Here is a 19,489-nt window from a genome sequence, read left to right as displayed (position 1 = left end):
GGCCTCCCAACAGTAGCTGGGAGGTGGACCACAGATTACAACAGTTAAATAGAAAAGGCATGTCAAAAGGGCATTGTTATGATAGTCATGGGAAATTTCAACATGCAGGTCGATTGGAAGAATCAGGTTGGTAATGGATCTCGAGAGTGAGTTTGTTGAATGTCTTAAGAGATGGCTTTTTAGAGCAGTTTGTCATTGAGCCTACTGGGAGATCAGCTATACTAGATTGGGTGTTATGTAATTGACCGGAGGTGATTAGGGAGCTTAAGGTAAAAGAACCCTGAAGCAACAGTGATCACAATATGGTTGAGTTCAACTTGAAATTTGGTAGGGAGAAAGTGAAGTCTGACGTAGCAGTATTTCAGTGGAGTAAAGAAAATTACAATGCAATGAAAGAGGAGTTGGTCGAAGTAAATTGGAAGGAGCTGCTGGCAGGGATGTCAGCAGAGCAACGTCGGCGTGAGTTTTTGGGGAAAAGTGAAGAAGGTGCAGGATAGATGTATTTCAAAAACATAAATACTCAAATGCCAATATAGTACAACTGTGGCGGACAAGGGAGGTCAAAGCTAATGTAAAAGCAAAAGAGAGGGCATACAGCAAAGCAAAAATTAGCTTTTTAAAAACCTACAGAGTGAAACAAAAAGAATCATTAGGAGGGAAAAGTTGAAACATAAAATCAAGCTAGAAAATTCAAAAACCTGAGATGCAAAGAGACTTGGGAGTCTTTGTGCAGAACACCCTAAAGGTTAACTTGCAGGTTTGAGTTGGTGGTGGGGAAGGCAAATGCAAAGTTAGTATACATTTTGAGAGGTCTAGATTACAAGAGCAGGATGTGGTGCTGAGGACTCACTTTGAGTATTGTGAACAGTTTTGGGCTCCTCATCTAAGAAATGATGTGCTGGCATTGGAGAGGGTTCAGAGGAGGTTCACAAGGATGATTCCGAGAAAAGTTTGATGGCTCTGGGTCTGTTATGTTTGTACTGACTGAAATAAATTAATTTCATTCATTCATTCATTTCAATTAGAACAAAGAAAAAGAAGTCCTTTCTATTGCAAAGTGGTCAGTGTTGTAATGATTAGGCTAGATGTTCAAGGACCAAATGGTTTAAGGGAAGTAGCTGTTCTTGAACCTACGGGAAAGGTTTGTGTAATGGAGAGCACTTGGTAAATGCACTCTGTACACATGCGCATTTATAAACATACAAACATTACTTTCATTCTGTTGTTAAGGTGCTGAGAGTGTGCACCTCAGTGTCTTCACCCCCCAGTATATTCTTGTAAAGGGTTGGCTTTATGGTGCCCTTCCCACCGTACACTGTGGAATAATTCATCTCTTTAGTAACGGGGATGTGAAAATATGTATATGTTGTTTGTATACTGTATTTAAGGTAGCTACTTCTGTTTATTTTGTAATATGATTGTAACTACATTGTGGGAGCATCATATTTTAATTCAAAGTTCAAAGTAAAATTTATCTCAGAGAACATACAATCCTGAGATTCTTTTTCTGCGGGCATACTTAGCAAATCTGTAGAATGGTAACTGAGTGTAGTTATTCCCTTGCGGGTCCTGAGGTACTTCTACCTTCTACCTGATGGCAGTAGTGAGAAAGAGCATGACATGGATGGTGGGGATCTTTGATTGATGCTGCCTTTCTACAGCAACGTTTCATGTTGATGTTGGGAGGGTTTTACCCATGATGTACCAGGCTGAATCCACTACCTTTTGTAGGATTTTCTGCTGAATTAAAGATGGTATGTCCTCGTGTCTGGAAAAAAAATAACAGAGCTGATTGCTCTCAGTAACTGGAAGAGATCGAGCTGCCAGGAGTTCACACTGGAAGTAGTAGGGAACTATTCTGGTGGATATCTTTTGTAAATATTGGCAGATGGCGGCACGATGCAGTTTGCAGTGACCGCTCCGGAGTTGATATCTGTTATTTGTTAAGCGGGGTGCCGTGCACAATCCTAATCTGATGGAAAACAGGTGTGGGAGCACAGAGGAACATCTGGAAATCTCCAGGAAGGCCTTCTTCGTTGCTGCTGCTGTTGTGAGGTCTGGGTCTCTGCTGAGAAGGACAGGCCCCCAGTCCTCGGGGTCGCGTTGCCGGTGGCCGTTGGCGGGGGCGTCGTAGTGCGCTCAGCAGAGGATGGTGCTCAAAGAGGCTGTGCCGGAGGGGATGGTCAGATGCTTGGAGGTTTGATGGACTTGGAGTCCGCTGCGGTCGGGGCGCTTTTATTGTGTGCTGCGTCTGTGAGGTCAGGTCTGATGGAGCTTTCACTGTGTGCTGCGTCTGCGAGGTCAGGTCTGATGGAGCTTTCACTGTGTGCTGCGTCTGTGAGGTCAGGTCTGATGGAGCTTTCACTGTGTGCTGCGTCTGTGAGGTCAGGTCTGATGGAGCTTTCACTGTGTGCTGCGTCTGCGAGGCTGAGTCCGGCGCCGTGGAAGTCCATAGCGGGGGATGACGAGTCTATCGGGACCCTGAGGACTTGCGGAAGCTGTGTGGTGGTTTCTTTTGAACTTAGTCTTTTAACATCTTTGGACTATTTTTACTGTGCCCATGGTCTGTTTTTTTATCAATTATGGTATTGTCTGCACTGTTGTAACTATATGTTAACTATAACTATATGTAACTATGTGGTTTTGTGTAGGTCTTGTAGCTTTAGTTTTTGGATTGTTGGGTGGTAGAGTTGGTCTCATGACTTGGTGTGTCTGGTTAGTCTTGTTTCGTCTGGTGGGTTTGGAGCTCCTTTCCGGGGATCGCGCTAAGATGGTAGCGCGATATTAATACGCAGCAGCCTCTCCGGACTCTGGACTGGGGATTACCAAACGTTATGTGGATTTTCTGGTGTAGTCTGTTTTATCGTTTGCTTTTGTGATATAATTCTGGAGAACGTTGTCTCATTTTTTAACTGCATTGCATTTGTGGTTTCTAAATGACAATAAACTGAACTGAACTGATTTCTTTTCATGGTTTTTTTATAAGTTCGATTTTTGTTTTTTGACACACTAAGTAAACACCCTGGCACAAAAGTGCTAAGCCATCTCTTCTATAGTCAAAACCCACGTATACATAACAGTTTGTGTTCAGTTCTAGTCACTTCATCATAGGAAGGATGTGGAAGCTTTAGAGAGGGTGCAGAAGAGATTCACCAGAATTCTGTCTGGATTAGACAGCTCGTCTTATGAAGGTAGATTGACTGAGAAAGGACTTTTCTGTTTTGATTAAAAAAAAAGGATGACAGGTGACTTTATACAGGTGTACAAGATGATTAGAGGCATAGATTGAGTGGATAGCCAGAGACTTTTTCCTAGGGCGAGGAAGGATGATTTGAGGGAAGTATAGCAGGGATGTCAGAGCTAGGTTGTGGAATGCCCTGTCAGAGGTGGTGCTAGAGGCAGATACATTATTGACATTTAAGACACTCTTAGATAGACACATGGATGATAGGAAAATAGAGAGGTTTGAGGAAGGGAAGGGTTAGATTAAACTTAGAGTATATTAAAAGTTTGGTACAACATAGTGGGCTGAAGGGCCTGTACTGTGTTGTACTGCTATATATATGTGGTAGTTGTAATTCAAGACAGAAGGATCCTGTTACTGGTTATGGGAAATTCATGAGGGTGCACTTGAGCAGTTGTGGTTAGACTGGTTACTGAAAACAAAATTTAATCTCATCCAACATCTTTTGCCCATCAGTTTAATATGATGTCCTTTTATTAGCACATTATTTTGCATTCTTATGTTGTCTTAGAGCATTGAACATTGCAGCACAGTATGGGCCCTTCAGCCCACGATGTTGTACCAACCTTTTAACCTACTCTTAAGATCAGTTTAATTCTTCTCTCCCACACAGTGCTCCATTTCACCTAATAAAAGATTAGCTGGCTTTGGAGAAGCTCGTAAGAATGATCCCAGGAATGAAGGAGTTAACATATGAGGAACATTTGATGGCTTTGGGCTTGTACTTGCTGGAATGAGGGGGGAATCTCATTGAAACCTATCGAATGCTGAGGGAGTGGATGTGGAGAGGATGTTTCCTGCAGCGGGCAAGTCCAGGAACAGAGGACACAGCCTCAGAATAGAGGGATATCCTTTTAGAAAGGAGATGAGAAAAAATTTCTTTAGCTAAAGAGTGATGAATCTTTGGAATTTGTTGCCACTGACAGCTGGGTAGGCCAGTTAATTAGGTATATTTAAAGCAGAGGTTGATAGGTTTTTGATTAGTCAGGGTGCCAAAGGTTATGGGCAAAAGGCAGCAGAATGAGATTGAGAGGGATAATAAATCAGCCATTATAGACTGCCAGAGCAGATTCGATGGGCCAATTGGCCTAATTCTTCATCTGTGTCTTATGTTTGTACTCTTAAATGTACCCAATGTACCTGCCTCTGCCAACACCCCAGCGGTGTGTTCCACGCACCCACCGCTCTGTAACCACAAACAACAGGAAATTTGAAGATGCTGGAAATCCGAAGTAATACACACGTAATGCTGGAGGAACTCAGCAGGGACAGGCAGCATCTATGGAAAAGAGTGAACAGTCGCTGTTTCAGGCCAAGAATATGAAGGGTCTCAGCCAAGTGGTTGACTGTTCACTCTTTTCCTTAGATGCTGCCTGGCCTGCTGAGTTCCTCCAGCACTCTGTGTAAAAAATACCTACCTCTGACATCCATTCTATACCTTAAAATTATGGCCCCATTTCTGTCCTAGGAAAAAGTCTTGATTTACGCTTTTTCTACATTTGAAGTTTTCCCTTGTTGTACCTCAATACATTGTTAAATGAATTGATCTGTATGAACAGTACGCAGGACACATTTTTTACTGTACAGGTGAAGGTGGAATCTCATGTGGATAGGGTGGTGAAGAAAGCTTTTGGTAAGCTGGCCTTTATAAATTAGAGCATTGAGTATAGGAGTTGGGATGTAATGTTAAAATTGTACAAGGCATTGGTGAGGCCAAATTTGGAGTATTGTGTACAGTTCTGGTCACCAAATTATAGGAAAGATGTCAGCAAAATAGAGAGAGTACAGAGGAGATTTATTAGGATGTTACCTGGGTTTCAGCACCTAAGTTACAGAGAAAGGTTGAACAAGTTGGGTCTTTATTCTTTGGAGCGTAGAAGGTTGAGGGGGGACTTGATAGAGGTATTTAAAATTATGAGGGGGATAGATAGAGTTGGCATGGATGGGCTTTTTCCATTGAGAGTAGGGGAGATTGAAACAAGAGGACATGAGAGTTAAGGGGCAAAAGTTTAAGGGTAACACGAGAGGGAATTTCTTTACTCAGAGAGTGGTAGCTGTATGGAACAAGCTTCCAGTAGAAGTGGTAGAGGCAGGTTCAGTATTGTCATTTAAAGTAAAATTGGATAGGTATATGAACAGGAAAGGAATGGAGAGTTATGGGCTGAGTGCGGGTCAATGGGACTAGGTGAGTGTAAGCGTCGGCATGGACTAGAAGGGCCGAGATGGCCTGTTTCTTTTCTTTTTCAATCTTTTTATTATTGTTATTAATATCAACAAAATAAAATGATACATAGATAATGGGATTACAAACATATGCTTTCCAACTAAACATGAGAGAATACATAAGCAATGATTACAGTATAAATGAGTATTCCCAAATCATGAACGATACAATATACAAATAAACAAGTCAAACCTAGGTATATCATAATATACATTTTTTTAAAAACAGAAGAAAGAAAAAAAATTATGCAAAAAAACTAATCTAATAATCTAATAACTAATAGAGAAAAAAAAACAAAAAAGAAAAGAGAAAAAGAAAAAATAGAAAAAAAGGGCTGTTTATAATATTTCACAACAATAGAAAATCATCAGTGTCGTCAACTCCAATCCTCTCAACATATGTACAATCAAAACTGGAAAAACAAATAGACTTGGAACAGGGTCATATTACATCATATGAAAATATTGAATAAATGGTCTTCATATCTTTTCAAATTTAATAGAAGTATCAAATACAACACTTCTAATTTTTTCTAAATTTAAACATAACATAGTTTGAGAAAACCAATGAAATACGGTAGGAGGATTAATTTCTTTCCAATTCTACAAAATAGATCTTCTAGCCATTAATGTAAGAAATGCAATCATTCGACAAGCGAAAGAGGATAAATGGAGTGAGTCCATCATTGTTAAACCAAAAATTGCAGTAATAGGATGAGGTTGTAAATCAATGTTCAATACCGCAGAGATAATATCAAAAATATCTTTCCAATATTTTTTCAAAAGCGGACACGATCAAAACATATGAGTTAAAGACGCTATCTCAGAATGACATCTGTCACAAATAGGATTTATATAGGAATAAAAACGAGCCAATTTATCCTTGGACATATGAGCCCTGTGCACAACTTTAAACTGTATTAATGAATGTTTAGCACATATAGATGATGTATTAACTAATTGAAGAATTTTATCCCAATTCTCAAAAGGGATAATAAGGTTAAGTTCTCTTTCCCAATCATTTTTAGTCTTATAAAAGGGCTCTTATTGGGATTTGGGGTTTTTAATTTTGTAAAATGTTTTGAAAAACTAATAAAAAATTAAAAAAAAAAAATTAAAATAAGGGCTCTGAACGTATCTTCATAATTATATTGTAAAGTTTTGATATTAGCCCTTTCTGAAAAGGATTTAGTTCAAACAAATTCTCCAAAATACCTGAAGACACAAAATTTGGAAAAGTAGGAAGTACAGTATTTAAGAAATTCCTAATCTGTAAATATCTTAAAAAATGAAATCTAGGCAAATTATATTTATTAGATAATTGCTCAAAAGACATAAAACAATTATCCAAAAATAAATCGGAAAATCGTAATAATCCTTTAGTCTTCCAAGCTGAATAAGCTTGGTCTATAATAGAAGGATTAAAAAAAGCAATTGGATACAATAGGAATATTTAAAACAAACTGAGTTAACCCAAAAAATTTCTGAAATTGAAACCATATACGTAAAGTATGTTTAACTATCGGGTTGTCAACTCGTTTCGGCAATTTAGAAAGAGCAAAGGGAAGAGAAGTCCCTAAAATAGAACCCAATGCAAATCCTTGTACAGATTTAATTTCCAAGTTCACCCAATGAGGGCTAAAAGATATATCCCAATCCTTTAACCAACATATCAAATATCGGATATTAACTGCCCAATAATAAAATCTAAAATTAGGCAATGCCAATCCACTTTCCTTCTTTGCCTTCTGTAAATATATTTTACCTAACCTAGGATTTTTATTCTGCCATATATATGAGGAAATTTTTGAGTCAACATTAGCAAAAAAAGATTGCGGAATAAAAATTGGTACCGCTTGAAATATATATAAAAACTTGGGTAAAATAACCATCTTAATAGCATTAATCCAACCTATCAGAGATAAAGATAGTGGTGACCATTTAGTAAACAAACATTTAATTTGATCAATTGGGTAAAAAATTAACCTTAAATAAGTCTTTATAGTTTTTTGTGATTTTAATCCCTGTAAATACAAGAGTCATTAACTAATTTAAAAGGTAAATTTCCATAAATTGGAACCTGTCTATTTAAAGGAAACAATTCACTCTTATTAAGATTTAATTTATACCCAAAAAAATCACTAAATTGAACCAACAATGATAAAACTGTAGGAATGGATTTCTCAGGATCAGAAATAAATAATAATAAATCATCTGCATATAATGATAACTTATGTATATCTGTCCCACGATTAATGCCAAAAATGTTCTGTGATTCTCTGATAGCAATTGCCAAGGGTTCTAAAGCAATATCAAATAATAATGGACTAAGAGGACAGCCTTGTCTAGTACCCCGAAATAAACGAAAAAAGGGAGATCTTAGATTGTTAGTAAGCACCGAGGCTACTGGAGTATGATATATCAGTTTAATCCAGGAAATGAATGTCGGACTAAAATTAAACTTCTCAAGCACATAAAATAAGTATGGCCATTCAACTCTATCAAATGCTTTCTCCGCATCTAATGAAATAACACATTCTGAAGTGCTATGTGAAGGAGTATAAACAATATTCAATAATCTCCTAACATTGAAAAAAGAATAGCGATTTTTAATAAAACCGGTTTGATCTTCCGAAATAATTTGGGGTAATACCTTCTCCAGCCTGGATGCCAGTAACTTGGAAAAGATCTTGGAATCTACATTCAATAAAGATATTGGTCTATAGGATGCACAGTCAGTAGGGTCTTTATCTTTCTTCAGTATTAAAGAAATGGAAGCTCTATAAAAAGATTGTGGCAGATTGCCCAATCTGATTGCTTCTTCAAAAACCCTGCATAACCAAGGAGAAAGAGTAGCGGAAAAACATTTAAAAAATTCTACTGTATACCCATCTGGACCTGGTGCTTTCCCGGAATTCATAGAGGACATAACCCCTTTAATTTCTGCATCCGTAATAGGAGTTTCTAATATTGAATGATCATCTGATGATAATTTTGGAAAATTCAATTTCCCAAGAAAATCACACATGGTATTATGATCATTAGGGAATTTGGAATGATACAGGGAGGTATAAAAATCTTGAAATGATTTATTTATCTCATCATGGTTAACTGTCAGATCCCCATTCTGCTGACGGATCTTAGTAATTTGACGTTTAACCAAAGCATTCTTCAATTGACTAGCTAACAGTTTACCCGATTTATCACTATGTATATAAAAATCGGATCTGGTTTTCATTAATTGATTTTCAATCGAAGATGTAAGTAATAAACTATGTTCCGTTTGAAGTTCAACCCTTTGTTTGTAAAGCTCCTTGCTAGGAGTAATCGAATATTTCTTGTCAATCTCTTTAATTTTATCAACCAATATAAGAGTTTCCATCTTAATGCGTTTTCTCAGACCAACAGAATAGGAGATAATCTGTCCACGTATATATGCTTTAAAAGTGGCCCAAAGTGTTCCGCAAGAAATATCATCCGTGGAATTAGTTGAAAAGAAGAAATCAATCTGTTCCTTCATAAATTTAATAAAATCTGGATCTTGCAATAAGGTAGAATCAAATCGCCATTGTCTAGCACTAGAAGCTGTATCCGTAAATTTAATAGAAAGTTTTAATGGAGCCTGGTCAGAGATGGCTATAATATCATAATTACAACCAATTACTGATGGAATAAAACAAGAGTCAATAAAAAAATAATAAATTCTCGAGTAGGAATGATAAACATGTGAGAAAAATGAAAACTCTTTGTCCTTAGAATGCCGAAATCTCCAAATATCAAAAATTCCATTATCAGTCAAAAAAGAGTTAATACAAGTGGCCGACTTATTAGGTAAAGTCTGAGTAGATATAGATTTGTCCATCAAAGGATTTAAACAACAATTAAAGTCAGCACCCATTATTAACTTATATTCATTTAGATTAGGTAAAGAAGTAAATAAGGACTTTAAAAAATCGGGACAATCCACATTTGGAGCATAAACATTAACCATAGCAACCTTTTTGTTAAAAAGTAAGCCAGTAATTAACAAAAATCTACCATTCGGATCTGAGAAGATATCATGTTGGACAAATGCAATAGAGGAGTCAATAAAAATTGAAACTCCCTTTACTTTGGCATTCGAATTCAAATGATACTGTTGACCCCTCCAAAACCTAAAAAAGCGATAATTATCCTCTTTCCTCACATGAGTTTCTTGTACAAAAATAATATGAGCATTAAGTCTTTGGAATACTTTGAAAATCTTTTTCCGTTTAATCGGATGGTTTAAGCCATTAGTATTCCAAGAGACAAAATTAATAGTCTGAGCCATATTTCTGAAATCAACCCTTTGGTATATAAAGGGTTAACCAAATTATGAACTCATGCACCCGGAAGAGGAACAAAAATAAGGGGCGGACCCGGAAGTGACGACATAGCGGACATTTTTGTAGTTTAAAATCGGCCCAAATGAAAAAACTAAAAAAAAACTAGTATAAGAACCATAAGATTTAGAAAAAGACCTCCCACCCCCCACCCAAGAAGAAAAAAGACCATCCCAGCCAGGGGGAAAAACCCCCATATCATCAGCAGAAGGCAACTCCGTATATAAAGGATAAAAAAAAGATCCACCCAAACTCTAATGAAATAATAATCACTATACTAAAACCAAACTTCTTAATATAATTAATCGTAAAAAAAACAAAAAGAATATAATCACTAGTAACTTATAAATCGGGTTAAAAACCCAAACACCAAAAAAAATTTAAACTCTGATGAGAGATGCATTATAGGAAGAAGACGAGAGATAAAAAAATGGCGAAATAAAAAAAAACAAAAATATTTTAGAGAAGGAACCGCCATCTTAGTAAAAAAAATTCACCTTCAAAGGATTAATAATAATAACCAAAGATAAAGTACAGTGGTTGAAGTAAGTAAAATAACAAAATTAGTAAGTAAAAAAAAACTTTAACTAGAGTATAAAATATAAAGTAAACCTACATCAATAGCCAAGAACAAAATCTGGTTTTGGAAATAAAAACCATCTTGCACGATCAAAATCACTCATTTATTAGGAATGAGAATCCGTAGCAGTAGGGAAGTTCTCATTCAGAAATCTTCTCGCTTCAGATGTAGAAAGAAAGACCTGCCGTGGAGCATTCGGAGGCGATATTCTGAGCTTCGCAGGGTATAAGAGCGCAGGTTTTAGATTTTTCTCTTAACTTTCAGACATCAGAGGTTTAAAAAGAAGCCTTGCCTTCATTACTTCTGGACTAAAATCTTCTACTAAACGGAAGTTGTGATCTTGAAATTTGACCATCCCTACATGCCGAGCCACACGAATAAGTTGCTCTTTAACATGCACATAGTGAAATCGGACAATTACAACCAGTGGTTTAGCTGAAGCACTTGATCGACGCATAATTCTGTGAGTGCGATCGAGTAACGGAGGACTGTCTGGAAATACAGAAGGGAACGCATCCTTTAAAAGTTGAGCAAAGTACTTCGAGGGGTCCCCTTGTTCAATACCTTCCGGGAGACCAAGTATGCGTAGGTTCTGTCTTCTGGACCGATTCTCAAAGTCGACACTCTTGGCTTTAAGTGTTTCCACTTGTTTAATTGCCGAAAGTAAGTTCTGCTCCAGTTTTTCAATTATCAAATCTCGCTTCCGAGCGTCTTCTTGCAGAGTTGCGATTAGGACTTGCTGCTGGTTAACTACTGAATCCGTCTTATCCATATAATCTTGAAAAGCCTTTATATCTTGTTTAAAAATTTGTCGTTGTCCTTCAAATCTTTCATTTAAAACCTCCAATAACATTTCATAAGTCAATTCAGTACGTTTAGGATCAATCTGCTTTTTTCCGTTTCCGTTAGGATTTTTCCCAGTTTCTCGCCCTTTAGATCTAAGAGCCATTTCTTCAAAAATTCACAATAAACTCTTAAAGATAAGTCCAAAAAAGTAGTAAGAATCTTTTGGTGTAGGTAAAAATAAGTTAAATAAGGGTGATCATAGGTTAAAAAAAGTAAAGGTTATGGAGCGAATCTGAAACAGTGCTCACTCCATGAGCATCTCCTGCTGACTCCTGAGATGGCCTGTTTCTGTGGTGTAATTGTTATATGGTTATATGTACCTTACCTTGGAACATGTGACAATAATAAACCAAGTTACCAATTTAAATTTCCTTCCATTCTTTTTGCTCCAAGGGGACAGGCCCAGCTTCTCCAGTCTAATGTTGTCACTGAAATCCCTCATCTATGGAGGTTCCAGTAAATCTGTTTTATGCACTCTAATTCCGTTTGATTTAGGAGCAGAGTGTCAAGTTCAGTGTAAATTTATTTTCAAGGTACTTGTGCTACCTTGAGATTCATTTTCTTGCAGGCATTCACAGTAGAACAAAGAATACAATCAATCTATTTATATAAGACATGTTATGTATTTGTATTTATTGTTTTTTTTATGCTATTGAGTTATTTTTGTTCTGTATCAGATCCAGAGTAACAATTTCTTCATTCTTTTTTACATTTGTGAACTGGAAATGACATTAAACATTTTGAATCTGAAAATATACTCGAATCAATGAAAAATTACACACAAAGGCAGACAAACAACTAGTGCACAAAAGAAGACAAAGTGCAAATACTAATAATAAATCAATAAGTAAATAAGCATTGCTGATAACATGAATTGTTTAGTCCAACTTAAGATGTAGAGACTATCCCACTGTTCTTACAATGTCACCATCTCTCTCCAGACTGTCACGAAGTCCTGTCCTCACTTAACCTCCTTGCGACTAACCAACTGTAATGGTATCTCATCTGATGTCTTTGAAGCACTGGCCACCCATTCCCAGAAGCTGGAAAATCTGAATCTCCAGCATTCAGTGGTAAGGTGTTCGTAAGTTTTTGCAGCTGAGTTGTGAATGAATTTCCCTGTTATTTATTTAGAGATAGTGTGAAACAGGTCCTTCCACCAAATGAGCCGTGCCACCCAGCAAGCTATAGACCACTAGATATAGGAGCAGAAGTAGGCCATTTGGTCCATTGAGTCTGCTCTGCCATTCAATCATGGGCTGATCCAATTCTTCCAGTCATCCCCACTCCACTGCCTTCCTCCCCATACCCTTTGATGCCCTGGCTAATCAAGAACCTATCTATCTCTACCTTAAATACTTGGCCTCCACAGCCTCTCTTGGCAACAAATTCCACAGATCTACCACACTCAACCACAGCTGACAAATCCCATCTTCTTTAGCTCTTTATCTTTTCCACCTGTCATATCCTAGCTTCTTACTTTAACACCCCCCTTCCTCACCCAGCCATCTTCATCTCACCAGGTCTCACTTACCACCTGCCAACTTGTACACCTTCCCATTCTGGCTTCTGCCCCCTTCCTTTCCTATCTTGATGAAGGATCTCATCACAAAACATTGATTGTTTATCTCCTCTCCATAAATACTATGTGACCTGCAGAGTTTCTCCAACATTTTGGATTGATTGATTGATTGATTGATTGATTATTTATTTATTTATTAGTTAGTTAGTTAGTTAGCGTGTTGCACCAGCCATTCTTCTCTGGTGCTTGGTGTCAGGATTGGTCTCCTTTCGGATTAACCGGGTCACGATCTGAACGTTCCTGACTCGACCCTTGTTTTTTCCACGAGGCTGAGTGGCTAACTCGACGCTCAACCCCAGTGCGCATCGTCGGGGGTGGCCCGACTTGGATTCGAATTCGGGAGCCTTCGCTCTGGAGTCTGGCGCTGATGCCACTGCGCCACCAGCCAGCCACCATTTTGGATGTGTTGCTCTGAATTTCCAGCATCTGCAGAATCTCTTGTGTTTATGATTTATAGTTTTCTTTGCCTTTTGAACAACATGTTATTGAGAAGATAAGAAAGGGACATGCAAGCAAAGTAATGAGATAATTAAAGTACGATTAGTCACGTCTAATTGAATTTATCTAATCTAATTGAACTGATATAATTGGGTGCCATGGTAATGTAGCCATTAGCATGACACTATACCAGCCCAGGGTGTTGGACTTTGGAGTTCAATACATGTCCTCTGGGAGGAGCATATACATTCTCCCTGTGGAGTGTGTGTGTTTCCTCCTACAGTAAAAAGATGTATCCATTAGTAGGTTAATTGGCCATTGTAACTGCTTTATGGCAGTTTCTCTGAGTTGAGCGACTGATCAGCAAGAGGCAGTACATAAAAGGGCTACCGTTCAATATCTGCGAGCAAGCGGAGTGGCTTTGGCTCGTCAGGCTTGGGCGAGGTAAAGGCTCTGGTTGGTTTCACTCTTACTGTTCTTATTTGTTCATTCCTCATCTATTTGGGCACAGTAGTTTAGTGAAAATGGCTCCAAGGCAGTGTTTTGTCCTGTGTGTGGGATCTGGGAAGTCTGGGAGACCTCTAGTCTCCCAGCTAAACACATCTGCACCAGGTGCACCAAGTCGCAGCTCCTGAGAGAACGTGTTAAGAAACCGGAGCTGCATCTCAGTGACCTTCAACTCATATGAGAGAATGAGGAGGTGATAGACAGGAGCCTACAGGGAGGTAGTCACCCCTAGATTGCAGGAGTCAGGTAACTGGGTGAAAGTCAGGAGAAGGAGGGGAAATACGCAGCCAGCGCAGAATACACTTGTAGCCATTCCCCTCAATAATAAGTATATAACTTTAGATATTATTGAGGGGGATGACCTACCAGGGGGAGGTCATTACTTCTTGGTAAAAAATGAAATCAAAGCATTTGAAAGAGGTGACATAGGGTCAGAAGGTGTAAAATCTTTGTGGATAGAACTAAGGAACTGCAAGGGTAAAAAGACTGTGATGGGAGTTGTACGCAGACCTCAAACAGAAGTAAGGATGTGGTCTACAATTTATAAATGGAGATAGAAAATGAATGCCAAGGGCAACGTTACAGTAGGAATGGGGGATTTCAATATGCAGGTAGATTGGGAAAATCAGGCTGGTGCTAGATCCCAAGAGGGGGAATTTCTAGAATGCCTATGAGAAGATGGCTTTTTTGAGCAATTTGTGGTTGCTAGCCTGGACTAGGTGTTGTGCAGTTAACCAGTAGTGATCAGAGAGCTTAAGGTAAAAGGACTGTGAGGGGAAAGTGATCATAATATAATAGAATTCATGCTGAAATTTGAGAATGAGAAGCTAAAGTCAGATGTATCAGTATGACAGTGGAGTAAGGGGATTTACAGAGGCATGAAATAGGAGTGTGCCAGAATTGATTGGAAAACAACACTGGCAGAGATGATGGCAGAGCAGCAATGGCTGGAATTTCTGAAAGCAATTCACAAGGCACAGGATATGTACATCCCAAAGAGAAAGAAATATTCTAAAGGAAAAATGACACAACCGTGGTTAACAAGAGAAGTCAAAGCCAACATAAAAGCCAAAGAGAGGGCATATAATAGAACAGAAGTTAGTGGGAAGTTAGAGGATTGGGAAGCTTTTAAAAACCAACAAAAGGCCATTAAAAAGGTAAAAATGGAATCAGGAATCAGAAAGTACGCTAGCCAATATTATTAAAGAGGATACCAAAAGATTTTTCAGATACATAAAGTGTAAAAGGGAGGGGAGAGTGGATATCAGAGCACTGGAATAACGATGCTGGAGAGGTAGTAATGGGGGACAAAGAAATGGCGGATAAACTGAATAATTATTTTCCATCCGTCTTCACTGTGGAAGACACTAGCAGTGTGGTAGAAATTCCAGGAGTCAGGGTTCATAAAGTATGTGAAGTTACCATAACTAGAGAGAAGGTTCTTGGGAAACGGAAAGGTCTGAAGGTAGATTCAGGCTATGTCCACACTACACCAGTTAAGCCTTTTCTCTTAGTTTTTACCCTCCGTCCACACTGAAGGTGAATGAGCAAGTGCAGCAGGCAGTGAAGAAGGCTAATGGAATGTTGGCCTTTATTACAAAGGGAATTGAGTACAAGAGCAAGGAAATCCTCTTGCATTTGTACAGAGCCCTGGTGAGACCACACCTGGAGTATTGTGTACAGTTTTGGTCTCCAGGGTTAAGGAAGGACATCCTGGCTGTAGAGGAAGTGCAGCGTAGATTCACGAGGTTAATTCCTGGGATATCTGGACTGTCTTACGCAGAGAGGTTAGAGAGACTGGGCTTGTACACGCTGGAATTAAGGAGATTGAGAGGGGATCTGATTGCAACATATAAGATTATTAAGGGATTGGACAAGATAGAGGCAGGAAATATGTTCCAGATGCTGGGAGAGTCCAGTACCAGAGGGCATGGTTTGAGAATAAGGGGTAGGTCATTTAGGACAGAGTTAAGGAAAAACTTCTTCTCCCAGAGAGTTGTGGGGGTCTGGAATGCACTGCCTCAGAAGGTAGTGGAGGCCAATTCTCTGGATGCTTTCAAGAAGGAGCTAGATAGGTATCTTATGGATAGGGGAATCAAGGGATATGGGGACAAGGCAGGAACCGGGTATTGATAATAGTTGATCAGCCATGATCTCAAAATGGCGGTGCAGGCTCGAAGGGCCGAATGGTCTACTTCTGCACCTATTGTCTATAAAATGGCATTTTCTTCCCCCGAAAACTGAGATTTTCAGCAACGCTGTCCAGAGTATGTAATTTTGAAAACGTCGCTTGGGCAGAGCAATGTGGACGGGGTAACTGGAGAAATCTGAAAATGCTGCCTTGACGTGCTGGGACAGATGGTGGTGGCAGCGCGGAATCTCACTGCTTTCAATAGAGCAACGCTGCAGCGGAAACGGAAATAGTAAACCGCTTCCTCTTCGGTTGTTTTCTGTAGATGTGTCCTGCGCGTGCCCAGGAGGAGGAGATTCGCCCAAATATCTGTTTTAGTGTGGACAGAGATATTTTTTAAAATGCCTAGTGTGGACGCCTATCGTTTTTACGCGAAACCGGCGTTTTCAAAATTATCCAGTCTAGTGTGGATGTAGCCTAAGTCACTTGGTTCAGATGGTATACATCAAGGATTCTGAAAGAGTTGGCTGAAGTGATTGTGGAGGAATTAGTGATGTTCTTTAAAGAATCACTAGATTCTGGAATGGTTTCGGATGACTGGAAAATTGCAGCGTCATTCCACTCTTCAAGAAGGGAGGGAGGCAGAAGAAAGGAAATGATAGGCCAGTTAGTCTGACCTCAGTAGTTGGGAAAATGTTGGAATCGATTGTTAAGGCTGTGGTTTTGGGGTACTTGGAGCATATGATAATAAGCTGTAGTCAGCGTGGTTTCTTCAAGGGAAAACCTTGCCTGACAAATCTGTTGAATTCTTTGAAGAACTAATAAGCAGAATAGACAATGGGGAATCGATTGATGTGGTGCACCTGGAATTTCAGAAGGCCTTTAACAAGGTGCCACACACGAGGCTGCTTAACTAGATACAAACCCGTGGTACTACAGGAAAGATTCTAGCATTGACAAGATAGTGGCTGATAGGCAGGAGGCAAAGAGTGGGAATGAAGGGAGCCTTTTCTGGTTGGCTGTTGGTGAATAGTGGTGTTCCAAAGGGATCTGTGTTGGGACCGATTCTTTTTATGTTATGTGTCAATGATTTGGATGATGGAATTGATGGCTTTGTTGCAAAGTTTGCAGAGGATTTGAAGATAGGTGGATGGGTAGGTAGTTTTGAGGAAGAAGAGAGAGCACAGAAGGACTTAGACAGATTAGGGGAATGTGCAAAGAAATAGCAGATGGAACACGATGTTGGAAACTGTATAGTCATGCACATTGGTAGAAGAATTGCAAAGGCTGATTATTTTCTAAATGGAGAGAAAATACGGAAATCTGAGGTGCAAAGGGACTTGGGAGTCCAAGTGCGGGATTCCCTAAAGGTTAATTTGCAGGTTGAATCTGTGCTGAGGAAGGCAAATGCAATGTTAGCATTCATTTCAAGAGGACTAGAATATAAAAGCAAGGATATAATGCTGAGGCTTTATTAAGCACTGGTAAGGCCTCACTTGGAGTATTATGAGTAGTTTTGAGCCCCTTAGAAAAGATGTGCTGAAACTACAGAGGGTTCAAAGGAGGTTCATGATAGTGATTCAGGATTGAACAGCTTGTCATATGAAGAGTGTTTGATGGCTCTGGGCCTGTATTCACTAGAATTCAAAAGAATGGGGGTAACCTAATTAAAATCTATCGAATGGTGAAAAGCCTTGATAGAGTGAATGTGTTAAGGATATTTCCGATGGTGGGAGATTCTAAGACCAGAGGACACGGCCTCAGAATAGAAGGGCATCTGTTTAGAACGGAGATGAGGAAGAATTTCTTCAGACAGAGTGGTGATTCTGTAGAACTCTTTGCCACAGGTAGCTCTGGAGGCCGAGTCCTTATGTATATTTGAAGCAGAGTCTGATTGATTCTTGATTGGTCAATGCATGAAGGGATACAAGAAGCAGGAGATTGATGTTGAAAGGAAAAATGGATCAGCCATGATGAAATGGTGGAGCAGATTTTATGGGCCAAATGGCCTAATTCTGTTCCTATATCTTATGGTGTTATGTAAATTGTGCTATGAAGAGGACAGAGTTAAATTGGGGGTTGCTGGGCACTGGCTCAAAGGGCTGGAAGGGCATGTTCTGAGGGATGTGGAAACCAAGTCATGAACTAAAATTGAAGTACAATTAGCCATGATTTAATTGATCTTCTGATCCTGGGCCTTACAAACGTAAAGAGGGGTTGAAGGGTCCCGATTGATTGTTGACTTGATTATCTCTGACCTTTCTTTGCAGGTTGACACAGCAGCGGTAGTCAGTTTTCTGGAGGCAGCAGGGTCGAACCTCAGACAGCTCTGTGTGACGTACAGCAGTCGCCTGCACAACATCTTCAATGCCATTATGGTAAGGTTACCTCAAGTCAAGTCACTTTTGGGGTGGGCAACGGGTTGGAGATGCAGGATCCTATTATAATTGGGTTGTGGCATGGGAAGGGATGACCTGAGAGGACATCGGAGTCTCCCACCTCTTCCCCCCCCCCCCCCCCCCCTTTTGTGACATTTACCAGGGGTGTTGCAGTTGAAGGACCCAAAGAATTGTTGAGGTTCTCCACCACCCATTCCACAATCTCTTTGACCCACCATGGTCAGGAAGGACGTACAGGAACATGAGGATTAGGGCTGCCAGACTAGGTAACTGCTTCTTTCCTCAGGCTGTAAGACTACTGAATACCCTGCCACCACTGAGCTTTTGGCACTAGGACAGAGAGCTGATTACTGTTTATTTGTGCTGCATACTACAGTCATTTTAAAATTATATTTTCACTTATTTATGGTAATATTTTGTATGCTGTGTGTGTGTGATATGTTTTGTGAGTTCACCGTGGTCTCAAGAAACGTTATTTTGTTGGGTTGTACAAGGGATCAGCTTTGGAAAGGGTGAACAGCTTCAAATTCCTGGGTCTCAACATCTCTAAAGATCTATCCTGGTCCCAACATATTTGTGCAGTTATGAAGAAGTCATGCCTGCAGTTATATTTCATTAGACATTTGAAGAGATCTGGTATGTCACCAAAGACTCTAGCAGCCCTACCATCAACCACCCGAGCTACACATTTTCTGCGTTATCTCCAACTCCAGCAAATTTCGATAGAGCATTCTGACTAGTTGCATCACCATCTGATATGGAGGGATCCTCCATAGGAAACATCCTCAACACTATCCTTCCCAGCATTAAGGGCATCTTCAAAAGGCAATGCCTCAAAAAGGTGGCATTCATCATTAAAGACCGCTTCTCATTACTATCATCAGAGAGGAGGTACTGGAGCATGAAGAAACACACTCAATGTTTTAGGGTCAGCTTCTTCCACTATCAGATTTCTGAACAGTCCATGAACACTACCTCAACATTACCTATAAATATTCTTATTATAATTTATAGTATACAGTATTGCACTGTACTGCTACCACAAAACAAATTTCACATGTGTCAGTGCGAATAAATCCGATTCTAGAATACTGTATCCAACTCTGGTCACCTGCAGTTGGGAAATTTGTGAATGTTCAGTAGTGACCTCCAAGCCACACTCCATCCTGATCTGG

The 19,489-nt window shown here is 39.4% G+C and overlaps 1 protein-coding gene across 2 annotated transcripts in view; it reads left to right on the top strand.

Moving 5' to 3' along the window:
* fbxl6 (F-box and leucine-rich repeat protein 6) overlaps positions 1-19,489 on the top strand; it is a 64,165-nt gene that overhangs the window by 30,703 nt on the left and 13,973 nt on the right. For both annotated transcript variants that reach the window (XM_073055106.1, XM_073055107.1), the window contains exons 5-6: positions 12,199-12,330; positions 18,186-18,293. In XM_073055106.1, the coding sequence (XP_072911207.1) occupies positions 12,199-12,330; positions 18,186-18,293 (240 nt within the window). The remainder of the gene's footprint in view (positions 1-12,198; positions 12,331-18,185; positions 18,294-19,489) is intronic.

Source organism: Hemitrygon akajei, chromosome 8 (assembly GCF_048418815.1).
Source record: "Hemitrygon akajei chromosome 8, sHemAka1.3, whole genome shotgun sequence".
Taxonomy (NCBI): domain Eukaryota; kingdom Metazoa; phylum Chordata; class Chondrichthyes; order Myliobatiformes; family Dasyatidae; genus Hemitrygon; species Hemitrygon akajei.
This window is presented reverse-complemented; position numbering and strand designations above follow the sequence as displayed.